Source organism: Aspergillus novofumigatus (genome assembly GCF_002847465.1).
Source record: "Aspergillus novofumigatus IBT 16806 chromosome Unknown P174scaffold_5, whole genome shotgun sequence".
NCBI classification, from domain to species: Eukaryota; Fungi; Ascomycota; class Eurotiomycetes; order Eurotiales; family Aspergillaceae; genus Aspergillus; species Aspergillus novofumigatus.
Genome location: NW_020194278.1, coordinates 3,171,493 through 3,187,074, shown reverse-complemented (window position 1 = coordinate 3,187,074; position 15,582 = coordinate 3,171,493). Strand labels below are relative to the sequence as shown.

Here is a 15,582-nt window from a genome sequence, read left to right as displayed (position 1 = left end):
GAGGCATGGACGCTAGACTGCCTACTTACATGGTGACCCCATGATAATCGAGGACTGTCCTCGTTACTTCGCCAAATTCCCACCCGACTTCTCTTAGCCTTGTCTTCAGCTTTAGCCTTGTATTCTTGCTCTCGATGCAGTATGCCGTCAGCTCTTTCAGCTCGAGAACCAGGTTGTCCTGATCTATCCCGCCTTCCCTTTCATTCGCAGAAAGTTCCTCCTCGCCTCGTTTCTGTTATTCCTCCCAGGCTTTTCATTCAGGAATCTCTCAACTTCCCGAGCGACCTTATCGGCATGCCCGCCTGGCCATTTTTGAATCGAGCTGGTGCGTACCGCATTCTGCTTACTGTTTGTCTTCCGAAGCCTCATACGACACTCACCTTAGATTCACCTTCAAAAGTAAACCATTTCACTTAATGTCTGTTAGGTATTATAGAGCGAGTACTTGCACACAGGTTCTAAGACAGAACCGAAGTCTCGCAATACAAACTCAAATCAATCAACGGATGCCTCATCAACTGAATAATTGGTTATCTGAGACGTTGCAAGTGAACAAACGTGGGTATCTCCACATCATTCAACCAACGACTACATCACATCATTAGGAGTATGTTATGGGTATTAGTACTAAACATTAAAGTCATCAGAGAAATCCACACGTCGCTTCCCTCATACGAACCCGTTCATCGTTCTTTCTAGACGAGCATCACGACAATCCCGGCTCGTGCGTCATCATCTCGTAGCTTCATCCTTCATTGCTAGGCGTCATCAACGGGTCATACCAGCCGCAGAAAGCAGTTAGCAATCACAACGCAGGCGCTTAGACCGCCGCAGTAGTAGTGGCAGGCGCAGCGCTGTGTCCGTTCTTTTCGCGGACGGGCGCATTCTCGCGACGGTATGCCGAAAGCGACGCGATCTCGAGGAACATCCCGGCGAAGGTGAAGAAGCTGTTTCAAACCGTTAGCTACCACTCCCGTAAAATCTAACCAAGGCAATGAAGGGATGAGGAACATACAAAGCCAAGAAGATGAAAGCCTCGTTAGCCTTTTTCTTGCTGCAGTCGACGAACGGGGGAGAGTTGAAGTAGCAGTTCTGCTCGTTGTAGTCTTGCGCGGCGAAGATGAAGGCCGTGAGCCAGCTCGGGTCCCGTTAGCTTCTATCAGGCTGTGAGAGAGAAGGGGAGAAGCATACAGGTATGAGAAGATGACGTCGATAACAAGGACGAATTTGCTCAGGGCCGTTGGCATGAACGGGGAGATGAAGGCTGGTAGGAAGAAGGCGACCGACAGTGTGGACTATCCCGTCAGTACACAGACATGATGGTATGCATAAGAAGGGACATACGATGACTTCCTGGTAGATAAGATGCTGGCCGCGAGGACCAAGGTGGATGAAGTAGGAGGTGATGCCCATCACGATGACAGCGCTGGACCACTGCATCACGCGAGTGATGAGCTGCAGCGGACGAGCAACGGAACTGGAGAACATGGCTGCTATTTTCGATAGTGGACGGAGATGTAAAGGCAGGGATAGGGTTTGTGCTGCAGCGAGGTGTAGTCGAGTGCCCAGAGCCAACCAGTGTCTCGATAGGATATACCAACAGACAGCAAGTTAGGGACGGACTGGACGCAGACTTTATACATCAACGAGGGGTATCAGAGCGAGCCGAATCCACCGGAATCCAGGTTCGCTTCATGCGTCCTGCGTCACGGACACTGCACTGCTGTCAAAGGGCATAGTCCACAAAGCATACAGACATGCTTGCTATCCCCAGATGCGTCATAGTCCTTTTTCTTTCCGATGCAAGGAATCCAGAACTTGATTGTTCATCTGCACCGTGAGCGAGCAACGACGGTGATTGGCTGGAGATGGGTGGTACAAGCAACCGAGCTCACCCAGTTCACCTTGCATACGGTAATGGGTACATGCTCAAAGAAAGCCCAAAGGCAGTTCCAGTGGGTTCTATCCCGTCAATGCGGTATGCAGCATACTGTTGTCTCACAAGCGGGGGAGAAGCCTAATCCTCAATCAAGGGGGTTCCCATCGGGCTGCAAATTGATCATCAGAAACCGGTCTGATCTGCACGGGAAGGTGTAGGTATCCGGAAGGAGTCCGAGGACGTACACAAACAAGAACAGAGTAGAATCACAGCAACCAGCCTAGACTGTTGAGCTGGTGTTGCGTGAGTCATGAGGAAAGATGTCCAGTCGGCAACCCGCGGAATCGAGGAGATCGTCTGTAGTCGGCTTTTCGTGAAGACTTGAGAAAGCTGATCATTATCCCGCTAGTAGCCACTAGTCAGAAGTCAATTCAGAACCTTGTTGTCATCATCAAAAATGGCTGGAATGTGGATGAAAGTATCAGGGGATTCGATCTGCATGCATTGACCGAGAGGGGAACACACAAGTCACTTACTGGGAGAGTACCTCTCAAACCAGTTATCATCAGAGGTACAACTGACTCAACAATGACACTGGGCTCTAAAGAAGTCCAGAATCGTCAGGGACAACGGACTCATTAATACACATTGATATCAGGCCAGCTTCATTCAAAAGGCCTGCAACTTCCCAAGCAGGGAGACACGGCTTGCAAGGAAGATCCCATTGATGGACCGACCGATCGAGTAACAGAATCAGATGATCGCAAGAAATGCTTTTCAAACTTTCTAGAAGTATATTCCTCTATGGTCTTTCTCATTATTGAATCGACGTTGGGATTGGCTTTGACTCCAGCAGTAGCGCCAACAGTGGGAAGGGTCAAGGAAGTAGGACATGATCGACAAGCACAACCGACCAGTAGATCACCCTACAGCCAGCACCTGCAACCATCATGTGAGTGAGCTTCGTTGCGCATCCGACAATCTCTAGACCAGTGCAGGTTTCTTTGTCCTATTGCGGAACAGTCGGCAGTTGGCACCTATGCATAGGATTTGATCCATCGGCTTCACCACGAAATTGACTTTCAGCCTTGTCAATAGAGGCAGTACTTACTTTCTAGTCTACAGGGCTGAGATCTGCGTCGAGAGCAATAGACCTCGCTAGTTCGCTGCATTGACATTTGAAGTTCATTGACCGAATAACCGTACGCGAGAGCAGACCGTCGTATGATTTGAACCTCTTGTCACCTCACTTTCCATCCGAGAAAAGTCCGACCGCAGACAAGAGTCTCGCATGAGTCGAATGATTGAACTCTCTTTGCTGTCTCTCTACCTACCCCAGAAGGCCAGAAGAATGCTGGTCCAGTCCCTTGCCGAAGGTCTGAAACTCTGTGCTCAACCCCCTCTTTGGAGGAGTCGGTCTGTTTAGCTGTGCAGGTACTGGTACACCTGCAGTAGAATGTCTGCTCAGTACAACGGTCATTTGATCCGCCAGTTACAGATCGAAAAATTCGTCAAGCATGATCTATGCGATGGGTCTTTTTCTACTATCCAAGTGCCATGACACTAATACATCACAAGCGATTCGTAGTATGACTTTTGAATCAACCTGCACCTGGGCAAACCCTTCACACAGATGTGATGCCCTTGCCCTGACGCCAGACTCCCCAAGTCCTGCCCTCACGCTATAAATACAAACATAGTAAGAGGTAGATCTCTTCGTCCTCATCCTTGTTGTGAATACCTGAATTGAATCCACGTGGAGTCAAACCATATTACCACGAGGTGACATTCCCCAGGTCGTGCTCCTATTGTATCGTTAGTCATTCCACTCCAAATGTCCCAGTAGATACATCACCTGACGTACCTTAATGTACTCGCTTCCTTTTTCCAGGTATTCCTCCCGTGACACAGAGTAATTCTTCAATCCCGATCCGGAAGCCCATTGTGCTGCACCCTTCCATGCGTCCAGCACCGGGTCCGAGGCCCGGCGCACATTCAGTTGCGCATCTACAGGTAGGTAACTCCCAAACTCGTTGCGAATTCGCTCATCGAAACCTTTGAAGAGAGTGTTGCCGCCTGTGAGGAACACATCCCGCAGCAGTTTGGCCTGGTCCTCTGGTTTAGAGAACCGCTGATTGACAATGCCGGCCGCAATCTCCAAGAGGCCAGCCTGGTCGATGCCGGCAATCGATGGCTTGAAAACGACCTCGGGCACTCGGATCCGCTCAACATTGAGATGGATCTGATGAGCCTCACGCTGACTTTCAGGGTCAAAGGGCCAGGGTCCACGCAGGAAAACATGTACCAGACTCTTGGTCCAGTCGGACTGAGCAGCGAGAGTGTGGTTCTCTGTAAATTCAGGATCGTACTGAAGAAGCTCGTTCTCAACGTTGTTGAGCATTTCGCCGAGGTCCTCCTCTTCCTCCTCGTCGCTCTGTTCTCCGGTTGCCACTGTGCGATAAACACCCCAGTCCTCATCGTTGGCGCCGAAATCGTCGTCGTCACCACCTCTCCTTCGCTTCTTCGGCCCATCCGCTGCGAGGTTTGCAAGGGTTTTCATACGCATCTGGCTGGCGAGCGACTTCCGATTACCCAGATCCGCCTTCATCCTATCGCGCTCCTTGATCCTTTGCAGAATATTCTACGAACAGTTAGTTATGTTGCCGAATTCCACGCAAAAATCAACCCACCTGGCGAGCAGCTCTTCGTTCGGCAACCCAGTTCTCGAAGTCGTTCTCACGTTTCTCCCGATCCAGTCTCTCCTCTTCCTCTTTCCGAGCTCTCTCACGTTCCTTCTCGGCCTTGGCGCGTTGCCGAGCCTCAATGTTCGATTTCATGAGTCGCTGGTGGCGCTTCTCCTTCAAGCCTGCCTCGTCCAGCTCTTCATCCGGAACATCGAGAAGCGGGAAAGACATATCTTCAGGAGGTTCTTCAGTCTCTTCAACTCCTAGGTCTCGGTTTCTAGAGCGTTTGATGGATCGTTCGAGGTCACGAATCAGCCGGTCAAGATGAGCCTCATCTTTCAGATCCTCGGAATCCAAGATGCGTCTCGCTTCCTTCTTGGTTTCAGACGCAAGCCCACGCTGTAGGTCCTTCCAGTACTCGAGCTCCTGCTCTTTCTTCATCAACTTCTCGAGCCGCATTTTTGCGGCCTGCTCCTGCAGGCGACGTCCACTCTCCTTCTTCCGCTCCGCAATCCGCGCCAGTTCCTCCTCAGTTTTCTCCGGCACCACATGCTCTGTATAAGGGTATTGAATGACATGATCCCTATCCTCAAGCCCTGTCCACTCGAGATAGCTGCTCAGCTCCCGGTCATAGTCTGTAGATACGTAGCAATGCTTGTGAACCAAATCTTCCATCTGGCTTTCGGTCATTCGAGCGGGGAAGGTAGGGTATTTTAGCTTCATAAGCTTGAGCAAGTACTCTGACGCATGCATGCCACCCCAGTTCAACCTCGAGCAATTCGAGAGCAAAGCTTTCGAGTTCAGGACGGGGATGACATGCGTCGATGTGTGGGACGAGGAGATAATCAGGCCATCGGTGCCTTTGTTGTACCGGTACGAAAACAGTGAGTCGATTCCATAAGCGACAGATGGTGCTGAATAGCACTCAAAGAGGATCTCGTTCATCACTACGCGCGTTAGCTCACAGTCCTTGCAGAACCAGCCAACCAGCATCTACTCACTTCTTCTGGGGTAGTTGAGATTCGCGATCGGCTCTGTCATTACGATAGGCCGATCAACGCCTCCATTGGCGCCATCAACCCCCAGCTTGATGAACACGTAGTCCAGCAGTCCCTCCATCACATCCCAGTTTCCAACCACACTTGTACCGGGATCAAAGGCATACCGCAGCTGACCTCTAGTCGTAGCATCGACATAGGCGTCGTAACCGATAAATTGACAAGCTTTGTTGAGCTTTCGATCGCGGTACCGACTCATCACAGGGGGGAGGACGAAGCGCGGCGACTTATCGAAAGACCAGCCCGCCTTGAGAAGACTTGATCCTGCAGTGAAAAACCAGAGTCAGTATGCAATAGCAGTCATCTGAAACAAACAAGCGAAATATAACCGACCATTATCAATCACGATAGCGCTTGTAGAGGACTTCGGCCTGCTCCGTTCATACCCATCGGGTTGCGGCGGTTGATACCCTTTGAATGGATTATCCAGGACATTGTATATTTTCGGGGGAGGCTTCGCCGCGTTCTTCTCGGTGGGAGTGACCGCAAAGCGACCGGGCAAAAGGGTCTGCACTGAGGTAATCGTCATGGCGACTTGTTGTAGGAGACAAATCGGAGCAGCAACTCAGGGTCCGTGGGCGATTTACCGCATCGTCAAATCAGTTGCGAGAAAGAGGTAACAGGATAGAAGCGGTTTGACAAAGCCAATATGCGCACGACGCTGCTGCTCTGAATCTGTGGATGACGGAGTGAGCGTTGACACTGAGGGCGATCGGAAGGAGGAATCTGATGCTCTGGATCCCCAGCTTTGGTCGGCAAGCGACTCTGGCGGCGTTTGTATACTGCCAAGCCTGACTTGCAGTTGATGAGATTGCTCCACTTACAGGCAATCAACATCAATATTGTCTCTTCGGAGATGCACTGGCTATAGGCCGGCATAACAGTTCTTTATTGACTGCTTAGTCTTGCGCTCTCTACATTTAATCGCTTCTATCTCTATTCTTGCTAAGACTCTACGAAAAAGTGGAAGAAGAATGATAAGGATTTGATATATGAGGTCGTAGCATTCATGATAAGCTAAATTCAGGGAAACAGGCGTGCAATTTCATCGTCCTTATTGCGGCTCCTTCAGATTATCCGTAGCTAATCAGATCAGTAAGACCGTAGCCTTCTGAGAGGTAGAACAACTCATACCTTCCAAGTGGAAGAGAACATTAGACTGGTAGTTTTTGAACATCTGAGCCACAAGCTCCACGTTCATGTTCTGGATGTTGACCTCCTGATAGACCACAGTGAGCATCGGCCTATCAAACATGATCAGAAGAAGCGTACCTGAAGGCTCTTGTTCATAACCATAATTGACTCGTTGAGTTTCTCCTACCGGCAATCAGTCATGCAGGCCTCCACAGCGTGGGCGATAGTAACATACAATGTTGGTGATAATTCGAGAAAGCAATAGCGCTTGCTGGTGCTCGTGTGGACTCTCCTAAGATTATTTGTCAGTTTACCAAGTAAAGAAAGACTTCATTTTCAACCCACCATTTTTGACTTGTTATCGAGATGGGCGCGAGGTACTCAGTAGAGTCAGTGTTTGTTTATTGCGAGATGCAATTATCACGTGATCCACAGATGTCTTTGTTTCCTGCTGTCACTGCGCCCCATGAGCGACAGGAAGTATTTAGAAAATGATGTGAAAATAAAATTCCAAATTTCAGAGACCTGAACTTGCTTAACAGCTAGTCCGTTATCCCAACACTGTGCCAATTGACTGGAGAGTGTCCGCCGTTTGTCGTCCGGTTACCGTATCAGCGGATGACAATGTTCCAGTCACTTTGAGCTTCTACCGCGACATCAAGGTTAAGATTCTCTACAACGTCAAGACAGCGCATCGTCCACTCCATCCGCATCGTCCTTTTACAAATAATCAGCAATTATGGGTGCCCCTCCTACTCCTGCCGAAAGTCAGGAACATCAGCAACTCCTCAACCGCCTGGACATCGCCCAGGTTCGACGCCCCTTCCGCAACCCGAACTGGCGGCCATCGCAGCGTCGCAACAAGAACGTCAAACAACTTATCTCTGAGAACTCCAGAAAGGAGGCATCTGTTATGGCGACACAGACGAACTCTGGCGCATCGACTCCTTTACAACCCAGCACCGACGGTAGCCAAACGCCCGTTGACAGCTCCGCTCGCACGAACATCGCCCAGGCGGCGCAGAACCTGTCGACGCTCGTCTTGGAGAAGAACGCAAGGGCCATGCTTCCATCGGGGCCAGCGGCGACATATACCAACATTGAATCGGCTCCATCACTGCATCCGTCACAGCACACGCGCTACTGCGATATCACGGGGCTTCCGGCGCCATACACAGATCCCAAAACTCGGCTCAGGTACCACGATAAAGAAGTGTTTGGGGTTATTCGGACATTGAGCCAAGGTGTTCCGGAGAGCTACCTTGAACTGAGAGGAGCTCATGTCGTGCTGAAATAGACGGTCATCCATCGCATGTTACGAAAGTTCTACGTTCGTGCACACCAAGAGCAGGTAGGTTACAATATACTCCGTGGGAACTCAGATTTCAGATATTCTGATATTAACTTGTTGCTCTATTCAAGACTATCACTTGCAAGATACGAGTGCATGTACGACCAACACAGTCAAGCCCTTTCCACCCGCCGTGCCCCTCTCGAGACAGGTTCAAGAAAGCGCTCCGGCTTATTCGTGATCTTTAAGAGAATCGATCTTCGCCTTGTGCCTAAGCACTCGACTATTACCGACGCTCCACGTGACGGAACGTCAGTTACAGCATCCAGGGATGCTGTCGTCGCGGCGTATACTTGGGTTGTAAATGGCAGAGGCCAGTAAACGATGGAAGGAAACTCATGAGTGATGGGGTTGTGAACCCCAGATTGATCATGGCTTATCAATTCTGGACATTATCCGATTCATCCTTTAATATTCCGAGTTCGGATCCTTGATAGGTCTTCTAATGGATTTTTCGTAGCCAGTCCAATGTGACCCTTTCCACATGACTAGGATTTCAGCATCTTGAATCGTAGAAAGCGGGAACAGGGCCATCAACGGGCCATCGTAAACTCGTTTTGCAAATCGCTTTGGCATAGGGGGCAAGAGGACACGAGAGGAAAACAGCCAGTTGTGCGGGTTTTCGGTAGTACGTCCAAGCGCAACAGACCGCCCACCGCATCCGGCATAAACACCATGCTCAGAACCAAAAACGAACGTGGCAGAAACGAAAATGTTGGGAGCAATGCGTCTATTTACTGTGTCCTAGGGAGTTTTCTTGAGTTTCTGCCAGATTCGAGTACAACAACTCCAGATTTCTCTTTGATTACAAAGTACTCATCGTCGCGACACTCGGCTAACCTGGGATCCCTATACGCGAGCAGCGTGTCCCCTCGATTTGTGTACAGTGATACTCTCCGCGATTCACCTGGCCAACCCTCAAGATGCCCACCATGTGGCTCTCAGACAACCAAAGTAGGACCGCCGGAGCATCATCCGATCAACAGCGCTTGCTAACATGTATAACAGAAATTGGTGTTATCTTCTGTTCAGCAGGTAGGCGAGACTGAATCCACTCCGGGGATCCTCTCCCCTTTTCTTCGTTCCGCCGATATGCTCAGCCAGGGACTGACATGGTGCGTGTATAGGGGGCCTGTTCCTGTTCGGAGGCGTTCTGATGTTCTTTGACCGTTCGCTGTATGTATCCTTTTAATATACCTCCTAGGGGGGAACATTCATGCTAACGTTGGAACCTAACACAGACTCGCGATGGGAAACGTTCGTAACCCCCTTCTCGCAAATCCCGCGCTGCTATTGATCACACGACAACCTCCGAAAGACCATAACTAACGTCGCAACAGGTCCTTTTCCTCATCGGCTTGACGTTAATCATTGGAGTCCAACGGACACTCGCCTTCTTTTCGCGCCGCCAAAAACTCAAGGGCACTGCCGCCTTCGCAGCAGGCATCCTCCTCATCCTGTTTCGCTGGCCACTGATAGGTTTCCTCGTCGAATTATACGGTCTCTTCATCCTCTTTGGCGACTTCCTCGTAACAATCGGTCAATTCGCAGGGAACATCCCGGTCGTTGGTCCTTATATCAAGACGGCATTGGAGACTCTGGCCGGTGGCAGACGGAACGCAGAGCTCCCGGTATAATGACCACAACGCACGCCAGAGATCGGCTGTCCTTGGGCGAGAGTCTACCCCGGGGGACTAAAAGGAGTATCCACGATGTTACGTGTACGACTATACAGACATGAACGATTTCAGACGGCCATGACACGGCATGAAGATCACGACCACTTTCGCAGCTTCGCTTCATCAGAGGTTGAGCGGGGCCAAAAGGGATGGGTCTGTGTGAGCTGATGTGATATAAATCTTATACTTTGTAATTACTAATCCTTCGTGCGTCGGTAGCAGTCTCCTGCCACTGACTCTTATCTTTCTTTGATGCACTATATAATATATAGAATAGAAACAGGCAAATCCAACGCTTGGTGTGCATCGAGATCGTGCGTAAGAGCTTGCGCATATTCATATGATTCAAGCATTGCCATCTCTAGAATCGTGAGTGTACTAAAACCAAGTACATATTGAAGATATCTACGTGCTATGGACAGTTAAGACATGACGCTGAGAAGAAAGGTCACCAGCATAGTTTCACATCCGACTAAGGAAAAAGTGGTACACCGCTCTTCTGCCGTTTCGGAATAAAAAAAGATATAGGAAATCGAACAATCGAGACAACTTCATTTTCCGCGCTCCTCTATCGTCTACCGGGGGTTGTTGATGTAGTCGACGAGGTTCTCGACAACGGTTGCGGCGTTGGTGGTCTGGACGGCCTCGCCGTGGTGGGCGAGCATGACGCAAGAGACGGCCTTGACGACGACGATACCCTCCTTGCCCTATAGTGATTGACCGTTAGCATTCACCATTTCACCAGTCGTAACTTCGGAAGGTCGATAACTGTATATGAAAATATAGTTGGTTACCTTCTTGCCGTAGAGACTGCGGTCATCAGCCCTGATGGCGACGAACTTGTCTCCTCCGACCACAAAACCGGTTGCGAAAGCACTGCCGGGCTTGTCGAAAGCAGCCTTCAGACCAGCGATTTCCTCCTTCGAGATCTATAGCGAGGCGAGAAAGTTATTGATGTGATCAGGAGGGGTGCTTGTTTCCGTGGACATCGCCAGGGATTGGGCCGGAGCTCCGCCAAATGGGATGCCAATGTCGGAACGTTCTTCATACCTGGAATTTAGGGGACTGGGCCTCGACGTCGGAGAAGTCGTAGCTCAGGATGGCGGCCTTGTCAAACTGGCCGGAGCCCATCAGACTAGTAGATTTGGCTCAGGTCAGAAAAAAAGTGGATGAAGAATATTGGTGATGCAGCGAAGGCGGGGTAGAGGTGGGATTGTATGGTACCTGGAATCAACATATCCTGTTCGGTAGAATTCAGACGTTAGCTTTGCTTTATCTTCTGTGATAACAACCTGCTAAAGTCTATAACGGCATATCCAACGAAATAGCTGTACCTTGCCAAACTGCCGAGTGCTGACCCATGTTGGCGGTGGTGTAAACAAATTAACGGGATGGAGCGGATAAGGGGAAGCTATATTGTCGAGTCGTTAGATAAGATCAGCCAAGAGGGACGGACAAGCAGGGATTAAACTGACGGAAAGAGGAGAAAAGAAAGCGACAAGAAGTCACAGCAAAAAGTTGGAGATGATGAGTGGTGGTTGTGAGTTGAAGAGGGGAAGAGAGCACAAGGTGATATTTAGAGTGGTGGGCGAGAGAGACAGCAACGACAAGCTAAGGTAGGTAAAGTCAGGTTAAGGTGGGGTGGGCTATCCTATCCGTCTGGGAGGCAACGCCCCGCCATTCTTCTTCGTGATGGTGATACTGACAGTCAGCGAGTCTGTGACTGACAATTGATTCCATTGCTCGCTATCATAATATTATCCAAAGTCCCATTCTAGGGCCTGTTGATATATTGATCCCCAAAGTGCACTGTGATATTATCCAGCGTCTCCATCTTGTCACTTTCAGCAGTTGTATCACAACGGCTCTAGTATGGAAGGCAACCGCCTTAGTTGACGATAGTTGCTAGGCTATTCTGCTGCTTTGTCTAAGTACGTGCAAGTCTCTTTCCACAGTTCCACTTTAAACAGAAACCCAGCAACACCCACCGATCAACAGAGTTTGTCTTTGGCCTTCCCACTATTTCTTGCTGTCATCAACAGGGTCTTCTTCACCGCCTGTTCTGGTCTGAACTGTTTTGGTCTCGTCGTTGTATGCGCCCGACTCTCGTCATACTGAAGGGTTGCTCGGCGCCTATCTTGGGATGTCGTAGCCTAAGTACTTGATATCTTTGTCTCATGGGGTCATGGATTTTTATGGAGCACGTGCCTGTCATCTCTGTACACTAGTCAGCGAGTCACGCGGCGATCATGTGTGTCTCTTGCTGCTTTGGGATTCTTGCTGGTTTCTTCAATAACCTCGAAGACATCTTACCACGACTCTATCGTGCAGATGACTCTACCATTCCATATGTCGCTTCATGTAAGAATAGACGACGATACAGGAAAATGTTATTGATAGCGACAATACGATGCAGGGTGCTTTTCATCTAGTGACACAACATTCGCAATCGAAATAGCTACACGGAAGATCCGTTTTCATGGCGAGGTCCATAATTGCCTTGCCAGAGGGATAGCTACCTCTATTGCATTCTCTTGAAAGGGAGACATCTATGCTCTAAACCCTTGTCCATTGCGAAAATCCTCCCTGGAGTTTCCAGACCACCGGGCGAATTACCAGACAACTCAGCCTTATTGCAGGGTCATAGAGTGACAATTGACAAAAGGCCTGTGCTGTGCACGGCAGCTCCTGGCGCTTAGCATATATCTACTTGTTGATATTATCACCCTCCTCCAATAATTGCCAAGGTACCGTGAGTGCCAATTCATTACGTGGACGGAGAGGACGGCCCGGATTGTTAGCCAGATGTGAGAGATTGAAACTACCTTAGTCTCTCGGGTGTTGAAAGGTCATTGGCTGATCCACCGTTGTTTCAGAAAGAATGAAACTTCGCACTTCAATGTCTCGGGCATCCTAACAGGAGCTCCGGGATTCTTTCATTTGATGTTGTTATTGGTAGGCCAGCGGAATACCCGAATCTTGCTCGCCCGTGGTTCGACGCTGGATGATCTGACTCGAATTCTGCGACAACTTTCGATACTGCAATCAAATCAAGCATCCTGTGCGACGCTTCATGGCGTCCAGGGCTGACTGCGGTGTGCGCTGATGCACTGGCATCGCTCAGCGCGTCCCTTCTCCTGGCGACGCTGGTCAGATGGACAGTGTGCAGCTCGCGCTACACAGATTATTCGGTTGATCGTCTCTTGTCCCGAGGCGGCGCTAGATGAAGTGTCCCTTAGATAAATATCTAATGGCGTCGTCAAATCTACATTTAATCTAAAGTCTGACACTAGCCAGCCCACTACCAACAATATCAACCAGAGGCAATCTGTGCCTGTTGCTCCACAATGGTTAGTTACTAGACACCAGAGCGAATCGTGTCCGCGCCTCCCTTTATTATCAGACTTGAAGCCACTCTCGCTGTCGTTGCTGGTGCTGCTTCTCACCCGCCGTTGCTCACGACCACTGTGAAGGCCTTCTGGAAGGCTGTCCATTCGTTTACTTTTATAATTTCGAGACTGTGTCTTTCGTTCATTCCCTAGACTCACGTTCACTCTTTCCTTCTGTCCTTGTACTCCCGCTTCATTTCCTTTTTATTGCAGTCGGCTAGCCAAAATGGCTCGAGGCATCTTCTTAGGGAGGTCGCGCGCACCAGAGGCAATAGAGATCATTTCAAACCCGGTTATGAAGTATTCCGACGCATTACCACGGACCGACCTGAGAGATGTCGAGAGCGTGGCCAACAACAGCCGCCCTGTAAACCACGCCGTTGCGCAATGGGACTTTCAGCGCCCCAGGACAGCAGATGGACGTAAACCGATCAAGAAGGGGCAAGGTCTCAATCCCGGTTTCGACTTTCAGATCGCCGTACCTCCCGCTGAAGCGGTACCTTTACCCAAGAGCCCTGATGACGATCTGAACGCAAACATGATCGGCATAGCCTTAGGTAGCCCTCGCATGGCAGAACCGCAGAGTATACTCTCGCAAGTGCAAGAACAGCCGCCCGTTTCAACTTCCGCGAGCCCCGAACAAGCCTCGCCCCAAACGAAAACCCCCAAGCGCAAACCGAGCAAATGGAGGAAGATTGGGGGATTGTTCAAGGCCAAGAATGCATTGCCAGCTCCGGCCAACCAGCCATTCTATCAGCTTCGCTATACTGAGGAGTGGCCTCTACAGGAGTCCAGCCATTCAGTCGACTACGAACACCAATGCGAGGCTGAAAAATCGGAGCCTGAGAACATGGCTCCTGCGCCTCCTAATCTTCCAAATTTAGAGATATGGCCGTGTCCCGAGGGGGAGAATGAACCCAAATCCTACGTTCAAAGCAGCTTGAAGACGGCTCCTCAAGACTCGGTCAAGAATAATGACCTTGTACCTGGTGCAAAGCCGCGCGCTGCAGGACCTTTTCTGCAAATCGACATTCCGGATATCCAGCTAGAAAGGTATAGCGTCATGTTTGGCGGTGTTCTGAATCAAAACGAGCCCTCGTTGTTGAAGAGGCGGAGTAAGACTTTGGAGGATGTGAGGATCCCACGGCCAGATGTATGTATACTGATTTGCTATGCAACCATGTTTCTTTGACTGAAGCCGTGATTAGGCATCCATACCACCACCGGACTTTCAATCACCTCGACGACGGGCGACATCGCCGCAACCACGACTTCCCAGCTTCAATCTGTTCCCCACGCAAGCGCCTGTCAGTAAGGCGTCGAAGGTTCTGGGCTCTCAGAACATACCAAGAGGCCCCAGCCCTTTGCATCGAAGCCAAACATCGCTCTCTGGATTAGGCCGACAGACACCTACAAATGATCCAAATCACGTCCTCTTGATGGTGCAGAGTCCATCCATCAAGTCCCCCGTGTCGCATCAAACCAAGGACTCCGTCTCATCGACAGTGTCAATGGATTCGACCGAGGAGGAGCGCCTTCTGCAGAAACTCAAACAGACGAAAGTCTACGTGGACAAAGAACGGGAGCCTGAATGGGAAATTATCAGCAAGAAGCCGACAAGCGAGGCCTCAAGTCCACGTCCCAGCCCTGTTCAGAACCCAACTCCGAGCCCGAGGCAGAGAACACCACCCTTGGCCTTAACCATAAACACCCAAGCCTTGCCATCCACGAGGTCCAGCATAAGCTCCGCCCCATCGCCCCACCTCTCACCCATCAACTCCGCCGCGCGCGACAAGACCGAGCGCATCAGATCTCCAATGGAAACTCTCTCCGCTCTCTCCCCATTCTCGACCACACGCATGCCTCTCAGCGACGATAACGAGGACATCGACGCGAACGAGGCCATGGACCCCATCCCCAAGGTCGAAGTCTCCATCGCCAGATCTGTCTCCGTCTCGCGAGGAAAGAAGCAGGTCATCGTACCTATCAGGCCAAGGGCGGAGAGACTGAATCCCGACGAGAGGCTCGTAGTCCGACAGGCGAAGACCCCACAGGTACGAGACGCGCACCACGGCCATCGGCATGGGAATTCACAGGACGCACGCATCGAAACTATTTAGACCTCTGCATGAGCATTCCGTTATACTATTCGTTTGCTCGTGTCTCAGCACAGGCAGCGAATTTCTTTTCTTCTATTTTCTTGGTGACGATCTATTGTTTATTTACATCCATTTCAGCTTCTGCATTGCATTGAGGCTCGATCTCTCGGCTACAGCCATTGTTTGCGTCGGTGGTGCCAGGCAGATCTTTTCTTGTGTACATATTTATCTGCGGGCAGTACAGGTGATAGGAAGGACCAGGGGCGCGAAGTATCTTAGGTTATACTCTTAGAATTTCCATATATGATG

At 50.3% G+C, this 15,582-nt stretch overlaps 8 protein-coding genes across 8 annotated transcripts; 4 read left to right on the top strand and 4 right to left on the bottom strand.

Annotated features, from left to right (window-relative positions):
* Window positions 1-820: 820 nt before the first annotated feature.
* Window positions 821-1,488, bottom strand: P174DRAFT_422438 (uncharacterized protein; the record flags this gene model as incomplete). The annotated part of the gene is made up of 4 exons (XM_024825041.1): window positions 821-947; window positions 1,016-1,138; window positions 1,192-1,295; window positions 1,345-1,488. The coding sequence occupies 4 exons, from the start codon at window positions 1,486-1,488 to the stop codon at window positions 821-823; spliced, it is 498 nt and encodes a 165-aa protein (XP_024682033.1).
* Window positions 1,489-3,410: 1,922 nt separating this feature from the next.
* P174DRAFT_409690 (actin-related protein ARP5) lies at window positions 3,411-6,407 on the bottom strand. The gene is made up of 5 exons (XM_024824217.1): window positions 5,955-6,407; window positions 5,565-5,885; window positions 4,570-5,510; window positions 3,744-4,520; window positions 3,411-3,684 (listed from the first exon to the last, which is right to left on the bottom strand). The coding sequence occupies exons 1-5, from the start codon at window positions 6,148-6,150 to the stop codon at window positions 3,652-3,654; spliced, it is 2,268 nt and encodes a 755-aa protein (XP_024682032.1). The 5' UTR covers window positions 6,151-6,407; the 3' UTR covers window positions 3,411-3,651.
* A 181-nt stretch (window positions 6,408-6,588) lies between these two features.
* P174DRAFT_409686 (DASH complex subunit DAD4) lies at window positions 6,589-7,302 on the bottom strand. Its single transcript, XM_024824216.1, has 5 exons — window positions 7,101-7,302; window positions 6,991-7,047; window positions 6,894-6,938; window positions 6,756-6,840; window positions 6,589-6,704 (listed from the first exon to the last, which is right to left on the bottom strand). The coding sequence occupies exons 1-5, from the start codon at window positions 7,101-7,103 to the stop codon at window positions 6,676-6,678; spliced, it is 219 nt and encodes a 72-aa protein (XP_024682031.1). The 5' UTR covers window positions 7,104-7,302; the 3' UTR covers window positions 6,589-6,675.
* P174DRAFT_233620 (uncharacterized protein) lies at window positions 7,186-8,363 on the top strand. The gene is made up of 2 exons (XM_024821409.1): window positions 7,186-8,106; window positions 8,178-8,363. The coding sequence occupies exon 1, from the start codon at window positions 7,495-7,497 to the stop codon at window positions 8,050-8,052; it is 558 nt and encodes a 185-aa protein (XP_024682030.1). The 5' UTR covers window positions 7,186-7,494; the 3' UTR covers window positions 8,053-8,106; window positions 8,178-8,363.
* P174DRAFT_443314 (uncharacterized protein) lies at window positions 8,176-8,680 on the top strand. The gene has a single exon (XM_024827796.1). It carries the CDS (start codon window positions 8,203-8,205, stop codon window positions 8,425-8,427), a length of 225 nt encoding a protein of 74 aa, XP_024682029.1. The 5' UTR covers window positions 8,176-8,202; the 3' UTR covers window positions 8,428-8,680.
* A 140-nt stretch (window positions 8,681-8,820) lies between these two features.
* Window positions 8,821-10,080, top strand: P174DRAFT_443313 (Got1 family protein). Its single transcript, XM_024827795.1, has 5 exons — window positions 8,821-9,060; window positions 9,115-9,141; window positions 9,234-9,282; window positions 9,348-9,363; window positions 9,447-10,080. The coding sequence occupies exons 1-5, from the start codon at window positions 9,030-9,032 to the stop codon at window positions 9,741-9,743; spliced, it is 420 nt and encodes a 139-aa protein (XP_024682028.1). The 5' UTR covers window positions 8,821-9,029; the 3' UTR covers window positions 9,744-10,080.
* Window positions 10,081-10,348: 268 nt separating this feature from the next.
* Window positions 10,349-11,302, bottom strand: pfy1 (profilin). The gene is made up of 6 exons (XM_024827794.1): window positions 11,261-11,302; window positions 11,120-11,196; window positions 11,010-11,025; window positions 10,836-10,920; window positions 10,580-10,714; window positions 10,349-10,492 (listed from the first exon to the last, which is right to left on the bottom strand). The coding sequence occupies exons 2-6, from the start codon at window positions 11,145-11,147 to the stop codon at window positions 10,361-10,363; spliced, it is 396 nt and encodes a 131-aa protein (XP_024682027.1). The 5' UTR covers window positions 11,148-11,196; window positions 11,261-11,302; the 3' UTR covers window positions 10,349-10,360.
* Window positions 11,303-13,400: 2,098 nt separating this feature from the next.
* On the top strand, window positions 13,401-15,294 carry P174DRAFT_461855 (uncharacterized protein; the record flags this gene model as incomplete). The annotated part of the gene is made up of 2 exons (XM_024830053.1): window positions 13,401-14,327; window positions 14,383-15,294. 2 exons carry the CDS (start codon window positions 13,401-13,403, stop codon window positions 15,292-15,294), a joined length of 1,839 nt encoding a protein of 612 aa, XP_024682026.1.
* Window positions 15,295-15,582: the final 288 nt, after the last annotated feature.